Raw genomic sequence first — 17,662 nt, 5'->3', positions numbered from 1 at the left:
CAAACACTGTTTGGCGCTAGCCGCCTTCGGACGAATGACGCAGCTCTTCGTGTCTACAAAGTTTGTAGCCTGCTTGCCTGCTTGCCCGCTTGCTTGCCTGCATGTTCGGAACTCGCATACCTTTACCATCACTACACACCACCATCCACTCTCGCACCACCTAGGATCACAGCTCCGAACCTCAAGATCATGGACGTGCGTACATGTTGTAGACGAAAACCTCCCCACGACTCAGTTCCACTAACACCTTTGTACCTCACAGGTATTTCATGCCTACGCCTTTGGCACGAGCGGCTACCTCGCGCTCCAATCGATTCCCCTCCTCCTCTCGCCCAGAGCCATTCTGTCTCTCATCGCTTCTGAGCCCCGCCAAATCACCGACGCCGAAACCTACCTCTCCCGCAGCTTGGGCCTCGTCCTCCTCACTCTCGCCGCAGTAGTAATCCTGCTCTCCGGTTCTGTGCCCCTCGGACCGCAACTCAGCGCCAACATCTCCGCCGCGCAAGAAGAGACCGACGACGGCACGATTCGCGATCCTTATGCTTATCCGACTTTGGTCGTGACGACGATTTATCATGCTCTCTCGGCGTTCTACCTGTACACTCAGGTGAACTATGGGTTGACGTTTGCGTTCGGGTCAGGTTTAGTGATCAGTTCACTGCTGGCCTGTCTTGGTCTCTGGGTCGCGCTGTTTGGGACGGACAAGGGACGGATCAGTAAGAGGACGGGAGCGGACAAGAGGACGAGTGGCTTTCCGTTTGTGAACTCGGAGAGCGCGAGGGAGAAGAAGAAGGAGAGCAAGCGGAGGAGCATATCGTCGAAGTCGAAGTAGAGAAACAGTATACATTACAGCCCATGTGGCGCACTGCCTGGGACAAAGTACGCTATGAATATCTGCGCCGCTACTCGTGTCATGTTAGGTCCTTGTTGCTAGGTCTTGTGGCTCATGCCGCGCAGGGCTCCCGCAGCATCGCTCTCGGCAGCATGCTGCTCATTCGTAGTCTTGACCGGGGTGTTCTGTATGTTTCGCAGCCTTTGGCGCTCCTCCAGCTCAGCCATCCTCGCGTTGAGGTAGTTGTCGTAAGGGTCAGCTTCACCGTCGAAGCCGCCTCCAGAAACGCCCGTCGCGGGAGGTGATTGCGAGTCTTGATTCTCAGCCGGCGATTCTGCGTCGTCTCCCATACGAGCATCATGGTCTGAGAAGGTCGGAGCCGCCGCTCGAGGACGGCGCCATTTTGGCAGCTCGCCGGTCCAGCGCAATTGTTTCGCAGGCGCGACATCAGTCTCCATGGCCTCTCGTACTGCCTCGTTGACGTTGTTCAGCAACTCTTCTTTCTCCGCGCTCGCGTATTCAGCCTCCATGACTCCATCCAGGAGAATCTCTTTGAGCGTCCATTCCTCTCGCCGTTGTTGCTCCAGCATGTCCACCTCCTTCTTCAGCTCCTCGCTCTCTTGCTGCGCCCAGTGGAGCTGCCTTCTAAGCAACCTCATCAGCTGATCCGCCGCGATTGCACTCTCCCACGCCGTGAAGTGAATGTCTGGAGGGTAGTGGATCATGAAGCCTGGTTGTCCGGTGATAGGGTGATGCGCCGGCATATACGTGATATTATCATTCGGTAAGGACGGTTCGATCTCGTTGCCATCCTCATCGTGTGTGGGAGCCATCTCAGCTGCGGCTTGCGCAGAAGCTTTGCTGCCATTGGTGAGCTTGATTTTCGTGCTGCCTTTCCTTCCAGGCGGTGTCGTCCCATCTGCCTGGCCTTTGATCACTTCCGGCTCGTGGACCGTCCGCATATGTTTCGCCAGGGCGTCGGATCGGGTGAAGGCTTTATCGCATTCTGTGCCGCACGTTAGCCCGAGAACTGTGTACTCTCACGGAGCAACGACTTACCTGGCAAAGAGCAATAGTACGGTTTCTCCTTGGTATGACTCCGCATGTGCGCTTTCAACGCATATCCGCTTGGATGATTGCTCGTCCTCTTCTGGCACTCTCCCCATTCGCACACATACTTGGTCTTCTTAGGTCCGCCTGTCGCACAATGTGTGCTCTGCACATGGTTGACAAGGTCATCGTTGTTGATGCCGACACCAAAGTCGCAGTCTCGCCACAGACATTGCGTTTGCGCTTGGTCTCGTAACGTGTATTCGTCGTCGTTCGGAGAGCCCGGAGCGCTGCTCCAGCCGTCGGATGATAGACTGATGTTGTCGTCCTCTTCTTCAGGATGCGACGACGGTGCATGATCAAGTGCTGACAGGGTCGATGCTGCAGTCTTGCGACGCTTCGACGGTGGAGCGAGCTGGTCGGAGTCGGCATGTCCAATGTCGACGCTGGGTCGTGATGAAGGTATCGCGGTGCTGAGCTGATCTTCGTTGTCGGACTCCACCGAGGGAGGATCGGAGAGGTCGGAAGAGGCAGGTGAGTCGGCCATTATAGCTGATGTCGCTGGAGAAGATGTCGAGGATGGTCGAGGATGGTAGAGTAATCGCTGTGGTGGATTCGACAATAGCAGCACTGCTGTATCGCGAATGCGCTCCAATTCCGTGTTAGACTCGCGTTATCGTCGGCCGTATCTGACCTTCTCAACGGAGTACTATAGCGAGCAACATCAGCATCTGACTGAAGTCTAACAAAAGCTTGACATCAAATGCAACAACATCAATACAATGGCACAAGCACCTTCGATTGACCGCCTACTCAATCTTGTGCCGGAGTCATCAGACACGGTGTTGAGCTACTTACAGACTCATCCGGATCTTGCGCTCAAACAGGATGCGCACGGCTACAGTCTGGTCCACGCCGCAGCTTCATATGGACATACAGATCTGCTACGAGTACTGGTCAAGGACTACAATGTCGATCCCAACATCAAGGACGAGGATGGAGAGACCGCGCTCTTCAGCGTGGAAGATGTCGCCATGGCCAAGGAGCTGATCGAGCTCGGAACAGATATGAATCTACGCAATGATGAAGGCCAGCTTGCGGCAGAGAAACTCGACGATCCCGATGAACAGCCTGCCGTCGCGGCGTATCTGAAGGAGGCAGCTGGTGGCGGCTCAACAGCGACCGCAGATATTTCTGAATCACTCTCGAATGGCGATGCCGCTGGTCATCATCCACCGCCACCGCCACCGCTCCCTCAAGGCCTGCAACTGAACGTTGGAACCATGCGAGCTGGCGATGCAGGAGAAGAGCCGGATCCGGAGTTCAGACGGCGTATCGAGGAGCTTGCTGCCCGCGGCGACTTCGATGGCGAGGAAGGCCAGCGTGAGCTCCGGAATCTTGTCATGGACGCCATCTCAGGCGTGGCAAACGATGCCCAAGCACCAGCAGCATCTCGCCGGAGACTGGATTGACGGACTCGCGGTGCTTCGAAAAACAACGGCGTCGAGATGCTGTCAGAATGCTAAATCTCACACACTTGGCCCATAGCAAATTGTTGGCCAGAAACCAACAGGACACACCATCCGCAGATCAAGCTGGAATAATGCCTTCGGCGGAGGCCGGATCAGTGTCCGTGTGATGCCGCTGTATGGACCTGGTATACCAAGGAATAAGCGGAAGATTCAGCAAAATCGTCGCAAAATTTTCGACTTCATGAGGCTGGATACGCTCGCGTATACATGTACACAGACACAACTTTATCAGTGCCACATGTGTTGCCGCAAGCGATCGTAGCTTCCGAGGCCATTTCACGCACGCGCAGCATGGATCTATGCGTTCAACCGGATGTCTGCCATACAGTACCCGAACGAAGCTTCGGTGCATATTTACCCGACCGCGAAGCGACTGGCTTCTCCGCACTTGGGGATTGCGGGAATGGAGTGGAAGGATGTTCGAGCTTTGGGTATCATTGTGGGGTTGTAACCTTGTCGGAACCTTGTAAAAAACCTTGTGACCACATGAGCGCCAGCAAACCTAATGCCCGTCGATGAATTGACCTGATTGAACGGATGAGGAATCGGCGAGGTGGCATCCTTCGCTTAGAGCAGTGGTGGTATCTCACCTCTCGAGCTATCCTCCAATCTTTTCTCTGACATTCCGAATCCTCTCTCTTTCCGTGCTTGCTATTCCGTAGACAACCATGGCTGTCTTCAAGAAGAACGTGCTGCGGAATAGCAATAGCACAAGAACGAACGCTGCGCAATTGACGCTACGACAATCCGTCTGTCAGTGACCGTCTGCCGAGAACTCTCCATCCTGCATCGCTAACACGGGCTCCCAAGATCCGCTTGCACTGGTCACAATCTTGTTCTTTCTATGGGTATGTGGTGATTCCCAAACAAGTCAGTCTCGGCAGTACTAAACGTGATCCCAGGGCTTCTCCTACGGGTACGTAGTAATGTAGGACCATCCTCGCACCGCACACTTCCTGACACAACATTCAGACTCCTCGATACCTTGAACAAGCACTTTCAAAACACCCTACACATCACACGGGCCCGATCGAGTGGCCTCCAAGCAGCTTACTTTGGAGCCTACCCTCTCGCCTCGCTCGGCCACGCCAACTGGCTACTCCGACACTACGGCTACAAAGTCGTCTTCATCTGGGGCCTCTGCTTATACGGCGTCGGCGCCCTGATCGCCTGGCCATGTCTCCTCCATCGATCCTTTGGAGGCTTCTGCGCTGCCATCTTCATCATCGGGAATGGACTCGGCTCCCTCGAAACGGCAGCCAATCCGTACATTACGGTTTGTGGTCCGCCGAGGTATGCTGAGATGCGTATCAATCTGAGCCAGGCGTTCAATGGTATCGGAACTGTCATTGCGCCTGTGCTGGGGTCGTACGTCTTCTTCAAGAATACAGGTGATGACACTGGTTCGTTGAAGACAGTGCAATGGGTGTATCTCGCCATCGCGGTCTTCGTATTCCTGCTGGCGATTGTCTTCTACTTGTGAGTGGCAGCTCTAGATCCGCATTCCCCACGCTCTGCTCACACGGACTGTAGCTCGCCAATACCAGAAATTACGGATGCCGATATGGAATTTCAAACACAAGATGCGGGCGCAGATACGGCGTCGGACAAGCCCTTTCGCCAGCAGTACCGTCTCTTTCACGCGGCGTTCGCTCAGTTCTGCTACACGGGCGCTCAAGTCGCCGTTGCTACCTACGTATGTCCCACACCATGTCAAAGCGACCCACATCCCGACTGACCTGCTTTCGCTCAAGTTCATCAACTACGTCGACGAGACGCGTGCCAACACAGGATCAGACACCGCCGCCCGATTCCTCGCCGGAGCCCAAGCAGCATTTGCCATTGGGCGTTTCGCCGGTGTGGGAATTATGAAATTCGTTCGTCCGAGATGGGTTTTCCTGGCCTACATGTCAATGTGAGTGACACTGACATCATCCGCATTCATCCCCATGACCATACTAACGCGACGCCAGGTGCATCGTCTTCATCGCTCCGTCCATCACCCAGCGTGGCAACACCGGCATGGCAATGCTCTACATGACTCTGTTCTTCGAGTCCATAATCTTCCCCACCATTGTCGCTCTCGGCATGCGCGGTCTCGGCCGCCACTCCAAACGCGGCTCTGGTTTTATTATCGCTGGTGTCGCTGGGGGCGCCGTAGTGACGCCCCTAACTGGCAAAGCAGCCGACCTTAACGGCAAAGTGAACGGCACCGCGACGGCGATGGCGGTCCCACTGGCCTTCTTCTTCGTTCCGCTGACGTATGCGATTTGTGTGAATTTCGTGCCGGCGTATCGGGTGGTTTGTGATCGGATGGGAAATGCGGAGGTGGGGTTGGAGGGTGCTGCTGGAGGAGCGGTGGTGAAGGACGAGGAGAGTAAGGGAAGTGATGGCGAGATCGGGGAGAAAGGGACTGCGGAGGTGGTGCATGAGGAGAGGGAGGATGGAGGCATTAGTAAGGTGTAGAAGTGAAGTGGAGAGGACATGTAAGGGTGGAGTGTGTTTGTAGATGAATGTCTTGGCTTGCGAAGGTACAGGTAGTGTATAACAAGATCTTGGTCTCTCGATCATCTTATGCCCACATTTTTGTACCACGATGTCGGTCCGAAATCCAGCTTCTGGCCGACAGAGTTCTCAGACAAAGCAGAACTCGCTCGCTCAAATTCGCTCGTAGGCAGGAAGTATAGTAAATACAAATGTGAATCGGCGGCAACATTCCGCCGCGCAAGAGAAGCCAAAAGCGGCGCCTCTTTGTCAAGTTTACAATGGTCTCAGCCCATTGCAGGCTTTCAATCCAGTCAACATCCGGCAGCTGCCTGCTTCACAATCTCCGGCGATGCAGACTTTCTTTTCCACGAAAGATCGCCGGCGTGCTAGCGGAATGTCCTTCTCTTTCTGTTTCCCAAGAAGACACGCTCATCCTTCGAATCTAGCCATGCCAGAGATTGATGCCCATCGCGGTAAGCATTATCTTCGTCGATAAGAAACTCAGTGCCATACGCCAGGACCCGACGACCCATGGCAGCGTAGTCGAACGCGAGAGCCTGCCAATCAATCTCCGCTTTCCAGAACCCAGAGCCAGTGGCACTGAGCTGGCAGACACACACCTCAGGAAACCTAGTGCTCATCGTTGTAACCCTTATCATAGAACACATATTCCTCGTAACTCATCCCCCTCCAAGTCTTCTGCACGCTCCCATCCTCCAGCGTCTCGTGCTCGTACGGATCCGGCACCGGCGTCATCTCCGACCACACCTTGAACAACTGCCGGAAATAGCACGTCTGCGCCGCCGGAGTGAAGTACTGATCGCGAAACTTCGCCGCCGCATTATCCGCTATCCTCTTCGCCTTGGTGTTATCCGCGAGCAGAGCCTCCATTGTCTTTGGGAGGTCGGACCAGTCCTTCCGCACCTGGACGAAATTTTGATTCGGTCCGTCTGACTCGAGCAGGTGGTAGAGGTGGGTGGTGAACGTCAGAGGATGGACGACAATGGTGGAGTGACAGCTCAGGAGGTACTTCAGTCGTCCGGACCAGGTCGTACCTTCGGTATGTACAGCGAATTTGTACTTGCAGTGGTCCGGCATGGTGATGCGGTATTTCATATTCTCCTCGTCCTTGACATCTTCCGCGACTTTGTGCACCGCCGACCATGGCTTGTCTTTCGCAGCTTCGAGCAATTTCAGCCGGATTTCCGGGTTGAAATCTGTTGTGCCGCGCCAAACGAGCTGTGGTTTCTTCGAATTGTAGTCGCTGCCCATGTCCATGGCTTGTCGTTGGTAGTGGCCATAGCTCCCAGCCACGCGCGGATATGCCCAGAAGTTGAAGTCGGGAATCAACCAGACTTGCTCCATTGCCTTGTCGTTGACATCGCGGTTGAAGTTCCACACTGTCGCATTTGGGTGCTTATCCGTCAACGCGATATTGTCATTGATCTTGATGCTGAACTCGATGTTCGGCACCGGCTCTTTCGAAGCGAGGATCGCTCGTTGAAGGTTATGAAGCGTCGCATGCGATCGCTCTTTCCAGTGCAGGAAATGGTTCAAACCCCTGGACTCGATGATGTATAATTGCTGCTCCCAGATCATTACCCGCAGTCCTCCATCTGAGCTCCACTCCAGACCCCATTGTTTGTCCGTCAACTTTTCCTCGCCTTGCCGTGCTTTCCAGTATGCTCGAGAGCGGTCGATTTCGCGGTAGAGGTCGGGGAATGCCGCGGAGCATTGTTCGGAAGTGAGGGAGTGGTCGTTGCGATCGCGATCGGGTACGAAAGTCCAGCCAGTTTTTGTGGTGTCCGATGACGATGGCTTGTTGTCGTTGGAGGATGAGGAGGACGAGGAGGAGGATGAGTATGCGCCGGTAAAGGAGGACGTCGAGGACGTTTGCGGCCAATGTAGGAGGATTGCGTATAGAGTTCCCAAGATCAAGACGGCCCCAAGCAGGGACATCCTGCGATTTATGGGTATTGAAGGCATTTCGTTGATTGAGAAGCCTTTCATCTCCATGGTGTGGCCATGTAGTATGCGTGAGCTCACTGCTGACCAAGGTATATGTGAAAGGTGATATAACAGAAGGGACAGCAATTAAAATGGTGAGATATTGAGCGATAGTAAGAGCAGGGAAGACAGTGTGCACCCTTCAGACGCGCAAGCGGCACTCTAGTGACACCACGCGGCGTTGAACCTCGAGCTCCCGCTCGACCCCTTTTCCTTCGGCTCCACCTCTCATGCTAGCTTCCAGAGTTCACGAAAACACTCTCGAGAGTCCCTTCATTTGCCGTGGTATAAAACTCCAAAATCTATGCCCCAAAAGTGGTCCCAAGTACACAAATCCCGTACAACTGATCCAGAAGTGGTCTTACGCTGCAGCCTTCCGCAACACAGACGCACGTAACGCAACCTGCCGTACGCCTGCTTTTGTGCGGCGTCAAGTCGTGCACATGCACAAACGAAAAGCTACTGCTTACAGTCGTTCAGATGAGGCAAACAAAAAGTGTTCTTTCCCATCAGCCATGCGTCCAGTCCACCTCCACAATACCAAAGCCCTTCTTAGCATTCCCATGTCCCTTGTTCACATAAAACTGCCGTACCCTGCCGTCGTCCATCACGGCATACTGAAACGTCCAAGAGATCTTCTCCTTGCCTTTCTTCAATTTCGGTCTTGTTCTGCCAAAACTGTGGTGAAATTCCAGAACATCCGGCGGATCCTTATGGTTTACCTCCTCCGTCATGGTGGCTTCCACGAGATTTAGATCCGGCAGACCCTTGGGATACTTTACAATGCTGTAGGCATTTGTGAAGACTGTATTGTTCGTGAAGAGGTACCTTTGTAGGAAGGAGTCTGGGCCCGCTACATCCGCAACAGTATGTCCTCGCACGATGGGGTACTGGTGCCATGACTTCCAATGGTGGACTGTGAGGATTGGAGTGAAACCCGCTTCGTACCACCCCGACATGTCCATCCACAGATCCATCTGGTTCAGACCGCGGAGTTCCGTAAGATGCACGGTCGGCGAAGTGACGTGCAGGATACAATCGCGCCAGAGAATATCGCCAAAGAATTTATCCAGATGCGTACACTCGGTGGTTCGTTCGGCGAGGAGTTTCATCAAAGGAGGAGAGATGAAGAAGCCTGCGCCGCCCCAGGCTTTGAAACCTTCTTTGGCAACGCGGAAGTGGCCTTCGGTCAGTGCGCCGATGTAGTGTTGTTTGGTGGGATCGTAGGGCTCCAGAGCTTCGAGCATGCGTGGGAGAGAGACAAAGAAAGTGTCATCGTCGATGAGGCCGTACCATTTTGTGTTGGGTCGGCGGTGCTTGTCGAGAACGGGAGCGAGGCCAAAGTTCTTCAGACCTTCGGAGTCGAATTCAAAGGTCGGGTGGTAAGGCTCGAGAACGAGGTCGATGTTGAGGTCCGCGGCGAGGGAGAGGATGCGAGCTGTTTCATTGGCTTTGTCGGTCAGGTTGGTCTGATCAACGACCAGGCAGATGAGTGGGGAGGAGGTGTTGGAGAGCCAGCGAGAAAAGGCGGGGATGCTGGCTTCGATGCGTTTGAGTGTGGTTGCTACACCGAGCATGAGCGCGCTGGTGTTCGCATGCGCGTGGGAGGAGAATTCGGGGACTTCAAGGTCAATCGTCTCTTCGCACGGTGGGAAGACGGCTTCTGTGATGGGATTTGCAACGAATTTCGCATCCAAGGTGATGTCCACTGCCGTATCGCTCAGGAGCGGACGGTGCAGATTGATGAGCGACTCTCGTTTCAGGCCTTGCTTCTCCCGTGTCCGTACGCAATGCCGTTGATATGTGAAGGTGGCCGGCACATCGAGTTTCTTCAATATCTCGACTTCCAGTGTGAGATTCTCCCGCGGAACGGTGGGTCTATGCCATGAGCCTATCCTCGAGAACGAATCCGGCCGTAGTAACCAGTATGTGACTGTGAGGAAAAGCACGGTGCTGGCGAATATTTGTATCAGCCTCGAGGGCGACATCTTTGATTGTCGATGAGTTTTCCAGTTCCCGGGAACGGTACCTCATCGATGCAAGCAGTCGTGGATAACAAGCAAAACACCGAAAGAGACAGGGGCGACATGGAGGACACGCCACCGAGATAGAGAGATGAAGTCCGTCTCTTGTCTATCACGTATGCATGACTTGTGTCCCAGAGTGGCCGTGTTTCCAAAAGTGGCCAATGTGGTGTCTTACCGATTAGATTGCAAGAAAGGAGGTGCACAAGGTGTACAAGGTGGTCCGCGTCATCTCCGGCTTGGTGCTGTTTTCCCCCTGATCCTGGTCCTTTTCCGAGTTTGCTGTACTGCGTGCGCCCGGCAGTCTGCCCGCAATGCCGCTTCGATACAGACCGCAAAGACGACAGCCCTGACGCAAGTGAATTCGGATTTGGACGGACTGACGTTGAAAAATACGAGGTCGCGTGGGCAATTGTGCCCTGGTCCGGCAAGTTTTACGCTTGATCTGCAAATCGGATCCCTGTGGCTGTGTGGCTCCCATTGGTTGGCGATTCACAAAAACGCGCCAAAAAAGTCTAATGCCGCTTATCGATAAGGCCCACTTACTGGAGATTGTGGGCCATAACAATCCCGTCTTCAACCTCATCATGCAACACTGCTCAGAGGGGACAGACACGGCCAGACTCTGAGCTCACAGAACAGCGTACTTTGAAGGAATACTTAGATCGGATCGGAAAAGATAGGGTAGTGTACAACAAGATAACGACAAAAACCAATAACTCAACCCAAATCATTGCAACATCTTCCCTCCAACCGAAAACCTCCAACCGAAAACCTCCAATCCCTTCCCCAACCTTGCACTTCCTTCCCCCAACACATCCGCCGCCGCCGCCGCCAACGCCTCATCCATGCCAGCGCTCGTGTTCAAGAGCAAAAGCAACCGCCGTCGGGTCCACTGCGGTCAACAAAGTCAGCAAACAAATTCCTTCTGGCAAGAAGGAGGAGTCTTGTACCATTTCTGCGTCCGGCCTTCCGAGCAGGTCCCCGCGTTGGCTATGCAATAATCATTGCCACCGTTGTCGCGGCAGTTGTCCAACTGGGCAAAGTCTGCGTCAGCAAGGGGACGGAGAAGTGGGAGAGGGACGGTGTCGAAGTACCGCGAGAGTTGGGGCGATGAGACCGATGACGACGGCCGCGATCAGAGTAATGAGCTTCATGTTAAGCGTTGGTCTTGAGTGTTGTTGTATTGCAAGTCTTCTTTCTGGCGAGAAGAATCTTGGTCGTTGATGTTGGAGGGAGAAGAAGAAGTTGGACGATTGGCAGCTGCGCTTATAACACTTATCCAGCTAACATTGACCGCCTGGCAGTTGACGTTCAGGCGGGCGACGTGACGAGGAAAGCGGGTGCTTGCGGAATCTCTATACATGGGCGGACCTTGACCGAGAAGCCGACGTTTGCGTTATGAGATGTTCACAATGTGGGTCTATCTTGTGGTGACATGGAGGCTAGTCGACGAGAAGCAGCAGTTATGGACTATTCGCGCGTATAATGTCGCCGCTTAGAGCAGAGCGCCGTAGTCAGACTTGCCGCAATAGTCACAATCTCGTCAAGGCGAATCTGTCGAATTGGTCGGAGATGCAGAATGCGAGTGTCCTGCCGCACTGTGTGGCGATGGCGATGGCGTGGACACGGGAATGCTGGACAGTCTGCTTAAGGCTGTCAAGCAGAGCGAGGCGTCCATGTTTGCGGCACCGGTGGATATGAAGTGTGCTGTCCCACTGATGTTACAGGCAATAGTACAAGGATGGAACGAGTGCTGGGGAAGCCCGACAATTTAGCCGGCAGGTGATCATGTATGCCGGCGCGATGGAGAGATCCGGAAGGTCGGTGAAGCAAGTTCCTGGGTGAGTTCAAATGCCGAAGGAGTGGATGCGTGAGACGAAGTGTCAGGGAGAGTCTGAGGGGGCCGGCCACGTCCAGGCGTGATGCTGCTGCTGCGGCTGCTGCTACTGGGAAGGCACAAGGTGAGCACAGCGGATTGTCAGCGCTCCAAACATGATGAAACGTCGCCGCCGTAGATACGGCAGCCTCCGTGAAGTGCTCCGACGAGTGGAAGTGTTTCGCGCATGGGAGCACTCGCTTCGATCATCAAGGACTCGCCTGCGAATCACGCCTTTGCATCAGCCATGTGGTGCCTTGCAGGTCCGAGTACAGTGGTGGTACCGCATGAGAAACGGAAAAGGAACCGCGAGGGTGAAGATGCAGGAACACGAGAATGAGGCTGAAGTGGTATCTTTGTGCGGTTTTTGGGCGAACCAAACAGGTGACATGGAAGGTTTAAAGAAGGACAAGGTTGAATAGAGTGTGAAAGTCTAAACCCTTGCCCGCGTTCCAAGCACGCCATTACCAAGCTTCAGTCGTGCATCTTCTTGCTGCAACGTGTGGACGATCGCATCATTTCATTCTTCCGATTACTTCAAGTCACCGCCTTTGCCGCCGGATATTTCTCGTCTTGTGACTTCGTTCGATCATCACCGCTCACCAAGAAAACCAGACATATAAGGACTGCAGTCCTTCTGCCGACATTTGTTCTCTTCCGACTCCACGAGCATCTCAGGGACTGTTTGTGCCGCTCGGTCCAAACCCCACCTGAACCCTGTCTCTTCACAAAAAAGTCTCCCTCGACAACACAAGAAACATCCTCACGACCGCGTCGACATATTCTTCTCATTTCCTCGCCACAATGTCACCACACGCCGATAGAATCGTGCCCGTCATGACCGACTCTTCGATCGAGACTCCTCCGCGAGCTCCCTCTCCAGTCCACAACTTTGCGACCCTCGCCGTCCACGCTGGATCGCCCCACGACCCCTCCACTGGTGCTGTGATCGAGTCCATATCACTCAGCACCACATTCGCTCAGACCTCCGTCGGTAAACCCGTCGGCGCCCACGAATACGTCCGCTCTTCCAACCCCAACCGTGAGAACTTTGAAACATCCATCGCCGCTCTCGAAAAGGCCAAATATGCCTTGGCATTCGCCTCCGGTTCCGCCACCACAGCAACGATCCTCCTCTCCCTCGCGGCCGGCAGCCATGTCGTCTCCGTCTCCGACGTCTACGGCGGCACTCACCGATACTTCACCAAGGTCGCCTCCGCCCACGGCGTCCGCGTGACCTTCACACCCTCCATCGAACTCGACATCGAGTCGCTCATCACCCCAGACACAAAACTCGTCTGGATCGAATCGCCATCCAACCCCACCCTCTCCCTCACCGACATCCGCGCCATCGCCGACATCGCCCACCGCTCGGGAATCAAAGTCGTCGTCGACAACACCTTCATGTCACCCTACGTGCAGAACCCCCTCTCCCACGGCGCCGACATCGTCGTCCACTCCGTCACGAAATACATCAACGGCCACTCGGACGTCCTCATGGGTTGTGCAGCCTTCAACTCGGACGAGATTCACGAGCGTCTAAAGTTCCTCCAGAACGCCATTGGCGCTGTGCCCTCACCCTTCGACTGCTGGCTCGCCCACCGCGGCATCAAAACCCTCCACCTCCGTGCGCGGGAAGCCTCGAAAAACGCACTCGCCGTCGCCACAGCTCTCGAAGCCTCCGCCTTCGTCGAAGCGGTCAACTATCCCGGTCTGGCATCCCACAAGCAGCGCAAGATCGCCATCAAGCAACACCGCGACGGCCTGGGCGGTGGCATGCTCTCCTTCCGCATCAAGGGAGGCCAGGAAGCCGCGAACCGGTTCTGCGAGGCGACGCAGCTTTTCACGTTGGCGGAGAGTCTGGGTGGAGTGGAGAGTCTGGTCGAGGTGCCCGCGAGTATGACGCATATGGGCATTCCAAAGGAGCAGAGGGAGGCAGCGGGCGTGTTTGATAATTTGGTAAGGCTCTCGTGTGGTGTGGAGGATGCGGAGGATTTGGTGAGGGATGTGCAGCAGGCGCTGGAGAAGGTCGTGGTTGGTGGGCAGAATGGGAATGGTGCTGCGAATGGGAATGGAAACGGGCATGCGTAGATAGATATATACCTTGGTGTTGGGCGGCAGAGCCGTGTGAGGTCCGTGAGGACTGTTAGATGAGAGTTCTTTGGGCGCGTCTATGGTTGGATTTGAGCGTAGAGCTCCTAGATGGGAGATTGTCTTCGTCTGATAGAAAATGGAACTGCAGCGTCTGGGCGCATATGCGACACGATCAACATCACCCTCATCCTCAACCCTCCTCACTATCCTCCCCATCGTCCAATCCAAACACACCCTTCTTCACCCTCAAATCCTCCTCCAACGCCGCCAACTTCTGCACCTCCCTCTGCCTCAACAACTGGTTCGTCATCGCCTTGACTTTCTGCCTTGCCCTCTCCACCTCCCTCTCCAAATCCGCCACCTCCTCCATCTGCTGCGCCTTCTCAGCCGCTTTCGCCAGCGCATCCTCGTCCACAGCATCCATCGAGTCCGCGTCGTCGTCGTCGTCGGAATCCTCATCCGACCCGTCTTCTTCGTCGTCGTCCGAGGCGGAAGTCTGCGCCGCTTCGCCTGCGGGCGTGCTGATTGGCGTCGCTGCTTCGGAGGGCATGGCGGACTCCACGGCGGCGCGGGAGGCGGCTTGATCAGCGAGTGGAGCGGGAGACTCCGGTATGAGGTCCGCGACAGGAGCGTCTTCTTCGTCGTCGAACATGGCTTGGAGGTTGGCTTCGAGGTCTTCGTCGGGTTCGTCGTCTTCCACCTCCATATCGTATTGGTCCGTCTCGACTGTATCGACAGCTTCGCCTTCTGCATCTTCGTCGTCTTCGAAGTCGTAGTCTTGTGGTTCTTGCGAGCGTTCCATTTCCATGCGGGAAAGAGTTTCGCTGACGACTTTGCCGCCACCTAGTTCCCATTGTGCATCCTGCTCGAGCAATTTGGCGACTTCTTCTTCCACGTTTTGGACTTGGGTGTAGTTGAGGCGTTTGCGGAAGCGGCGCTTGCGCACCCAGTGCATCGGCGGTGTCAGACCGTGAGCGTACTGAAAGGTGTCTTTGTTGACCTCTCGAGGGAGTGGCAGAGAGCGGGCCTCCTCTTCGGAACCGCATCGACCCAGCACGAGCAGCATTTGTGTCACGTCGGCCACCTTCCACCATCCCTTCTTGTCGAAGCTTTTCATTGACTCCACCACGCAGGGTAGATCCACCAGAACAGCGCCATACATTCTACCTCTTACCCTGACCATCGCTCGCCGATATGTCTTCTCCACAAACTTCAATGACACCTCCGCATCTCCTTGACTCGGATGTGGTCCGATCTTGCCCTCCGCGATCGCTTCTCGGATGTAATCCGCATCCTCTCCCGGTTCCATACGCAAGATCAAAGCCTGCTGGATCGCCGGATCCTTCTCCGTGTCCGAATCCTCGGAGTCATATCCGACGCCTTTCGGTCGTGGCGGTGCCTTGCCGCGCGCGCGAAGTTCGACGAATTTGGGTACTGAGGGACGTTTCTTGATCAAGGGGATCTTCGCGAGCCCTCTGCCATCCTCGCCAAGGTTGTTATTCGGGATTTTGAGCGAGATCTTGCGCGAGGGACCACTGGCGGCACGTTTGGGGGCAGGTGAGATGGTGTCATCGTCGGCGGCGCGCTTCTTGCTGTTGGCTTTCTTCGAGTCGGGATCTTTGCGGACGTATGCTCGCTTCTTCTTCGCGGGAGGGTCGGTTGGTGGGAATCCGGCGTTCGGCGGTTGTGTGATGGGGGTTGGAGGTTGCGATACGCTGAGCTTTAGTTTCACCGGTGGTTGTTGTGCTGGCGCAGCAGTGGACGGCGATGAGGCGGTATTCTGCGATGTCGAGCCCGGCGCCTGCGAAGCAGTTCCCTTGCCGAGCTTCAGCTTGATCATGGTGACAGGTGTGATGGCTGCGTGATGACGATGATCGTTTTCGCGATGTTGCGGTCAAGGTAATGTCATCCGATGCAACGATGGAACTCGGGCATCCGCATGTGGTGGGCTGTGCTATGTCATGTCGTACGTGTGTGTTGGAAGGAAGAACGGCGATGAGGCTCAATCGAGGCAGTGGTTGGAAATGCAAGGTGAACGCTAGCGCTACGGGTTGGTCCGCACGGGAGGGATTGGTTTACACGTGAAAGACAGAAATTTGGGGGCCGCTTCACGGGCAAGACGGGCTGACAACTCGTGGTTGCTCGTGCATCGACTAATACTGTAGAGCGAACTCCCAGCGTCAGTCTCTTCGAGCTCGTCTCGCGCTTCCCGGCAACGCAGGTAACAGTAAACTCGCCGAGAAATGTCTCACGTCTTTGCCGGCACAATACGATTTTCGGAGTGGTATGGCCAGTGAGAACGCTATACAGGTCCGCTTTTCTCCTCGCGCCTTGGGAGATAGTGCTAGCTCACAGACAGTCCTCATCAAAGCTCTGGTGCTTGGACACATTCATCTATTCACGCCGACCGCCAGCGTCCGAATGTTGTATATGTAGTCTGAAATCCCCAACTGCCTTGAGTCTTGTATCCTCCACGAACAATCGCAACAGACACGATGCTGATCTTGAAGCTTTTCGTCATCCGTTCAATGGCTTCGTCCTCCCTGGGCTACTTTATGAATATGGTCGAACGTAGCCATATCCTTCTGCTAACACATGGCAGTTCTGCTCAACAAATAGCGGCACTGGTCGCTGCGTCTCCGATGGTGTCGAGGATTCGGGGACTTACCCTTGCGACACCGTACGTCTCTATATGACCGCAAAAAAAATGCCCGCTGACATTGATTCAGGCATCTCCTTGCCGCCCACCTGGCACTGTAGACCGAACTTTTCGACGGGAATCGCGGCTTGTTAGGTCGTGATGATGTGAAGTAATAGGTGTACAAGGAGTGGATGTGAGGCTCACGGAGAGAATGGGATCGATGCTAAGGTAGTGCGACGGGACGGTCCGAGGGGTAGGTTCGCTCCACATGGATAGGGATGGCTCCGCACTGTGTATTAGAAGATTGTCGGGGTGTACAAGTGATGTTGTGGGTGTCCACGTGGAGTCGATGTGTAGGCATCATATCCCAAAGAGGTATAATGGTCACGTGATGCATATCGACAGACCCCCGTATCATGCCAAGACGAGATATATCTTCGTTACCTGCCGAATGCGGATAAGTTCAGGCCATCTCAGCCTTGTGTACACGACTCGTCTCTTTGCTGGCACACAGTGTACACTTGTGTACACACCACAATGGACACAATGTGTATTGTGGAGAGCCATCCATGTGACATGGAAGCCACAGAAAGAAAGGTGGAGGGGTGCTTCTTTTCCACTTCTGCTCTGTCATCTTCATCTTCGTCTCACACTACCACACTCTGCAAATGGCATCGACTCCGTGATGGACAATCTCAGTCATACCGTTGCATTGCACCCACTCGGGCGGACCTCAGGTGTCATGCATGTACTGCCACAATATCGCTGCCGCTCACTCGCGTGATTGTCATTCCACAGCATAGTTCTACCCCTGTCACCCAAGCGGACGTACCGATCTTCACCGGCTCTCTATCTTCCCTCTCCGCCTTTCCATCACCGAAGGCTGACTCTCTTCTCACGGAAAGAGCGGACTGCACGTCCCTACAACATGCTCCGTACCGTCTGCACGGGTGGGTGGCTTGACCATCATCGTGGTATGATCTTCTCGGACTATTACCGCAATAGTATGTAGGTGATCCACGAAAGGTAACATGACGTTTCTACCACTTGCAACCATCTACATCTTTAAGATGTTCTCTATTTCTCGCTGCACTGTCCTTTCTGCTGCACCATGAA

The 17,662-nt window shown here is 54.8% G+C and overlaps 8 protein-coding genes across 8 annotated transcripts; 4 read left to right on the top strand and 4 right to left on the bottom strand.

Moving 5' to 3' along the window:
- Positions 1–140: 140 nt before the first annotated feature.
- MYCGRDRAFT_66999 (uncharacterized protein) lies at positions 141–832 on the top strand (the record flags this gene model as incomplete). Its single annotated transcript, XM_003857045.1, has 2 exons — positions 141–195; positions 263–832. The coding sequence occupies 2 exons, from the start codon at positions 190–192 to the stop codon at positions 830–832; spliced, it is 576 nt and encodes a 191-aa protein (XP_003857093.1).
- Positions 833–1,350: 518 nt separating this feature from the next.
- MYCGRDRAFT_15680 (uncharacterized protein) lies at positions 1,351–2,291 on the bottom strand (the record flags this gene model as incomplete). Its single annotated transcript, XM_003856548.1, has 2 exons — positions 1,351–1,838; positions 1,892–2,291. Coding segments are annotated over 2 exons (888 nt in total), but the record flags the coding sequence as incomplete, so codon positions are not given.
- Positions 2,292–2,664: 373 nt separating this feature from the next.
- Positions 2,665–3,354, top strand: MYCGRDRAFT_84104 (uncharacterized protein; the record flags this gene model as incomplete). Its single annotated transcript, XM_003857046.1, has 1 exon — positions 2,665–3,354. The coding sequence occupies one exon, from the start codon at positions 2,665–2,667 to the stop codon at positions 3,352–3,354; it is 690 nt and encodes a 229-aa protein (XP_003857094.1).
- A 694-nt stretch (positions 3,355–4,048) lies between these two features.
- Positions 4,049–5,760, top strand: MYCGRDRAFT_53936 (uncharacterized protein; the record flags this gene model as incomplete). The annotated part of the gene is made up of 7 exons (XM_003857047.1): positions 4,049–4,167; positions 4,225–4,262; positions 4,317–4,330; positions 4,387–4,893; positions 4,948–5,110; positions 5,169–5,329; positions 5,388–5,760. Coding segments are annotated over 7 exons (1,341 nt in total), but the record flags the coding sequence as incomplete, so codon positions are not given.
- Positions 5,761–6,564: 804 nt separating this feature from the next.
- MYCGRDRAFT_24656 (uncharacterized protein) lies at positions 6,565–7,725 on the bottom strand (the record flags this gene model as incomplete). The annotated part of the gene is made up of 1 exon (XM_003856547.1): positions 6,565–7,725. A coding segment is annotated over one exon (1,161 nt), but the record flags the coding sequence as incomplete, so codon positions are not given.
- Positions 7,726–8,477: 752 nt separating this feature from the next.
- On the bottom strand, positions 8,478–9,500 carry MYCGRDRAFT_24229 (uncharacterized protein; the record flags this gene model as incomplete). The annotated part of the gene is made up of 1 exon (XM_003856546.1): positions 8,478–9,500. A coding segment is annotated over one exon (1,023 nt), but the record flags the coding sequence as incomplete, so codon positions are not given.
- Positions 9,501–12,648: 3,148 nt separating this feature from the next.
- Positions 12,649–13,902, top strand: MYCGRDRAFT_32139 (cystathionine gamma-lyase; the record flags this gene model as incomplete). The annotated part of the gene is made up of 1 exon (XM_003857048.1): positions 12,649–13,902. One exon carries the CDS (start codon positions 12,649–12,651, stop codon positions 13,900–13,902), a length of 1,254 nt encoding a protein of 417 aa, XP_003857096.1.
- Positions 13,903–14,095: 193 nt separating this feature from the next.
- MYCGRDRAFT_33410 (uncharacterized protein) lies at positions 14,096–15,745 on the bottom strand (the record flags this gene model as incomplete). The annotated part of the gene is made up of 2 exons (XM_003856545.1): positions 14,096–14,461; positions 14,531–15,745. The coding sequence occupies 2 exons, from the start codon at positions 15,743–15,745 to the stop codon at positions 14,096–14,098; spliced, it is 1,581 nt and encodes a 526-aa protein (XP_003856593.1).
- Between the last annotated feature and the right edge of the window lie 1,917 nt (positions 15,746–17,662).

Source organism: Zymoseptoria tritici, chromosome 1 (genome assembly GCF_000219625.1).
Source record: "Zymoseptoria tritici IPO323 chromosome 1, whole genome shotgun sequence".
Classification (NCBI taxonomy): domain Eukaryota; kingdom Fungi; phylum Ascomycota; class Dothideomycetes; order Mycosphaerellales; family Mycosphaerellaceae; genus Zymoseptoria; species Zymoseptoria tritici.
The sequence above is the reverse complement of the archived record's forward strand: the minus strand, read 5'-3'. Positions and strand labels throughout refer to the sequence as shown.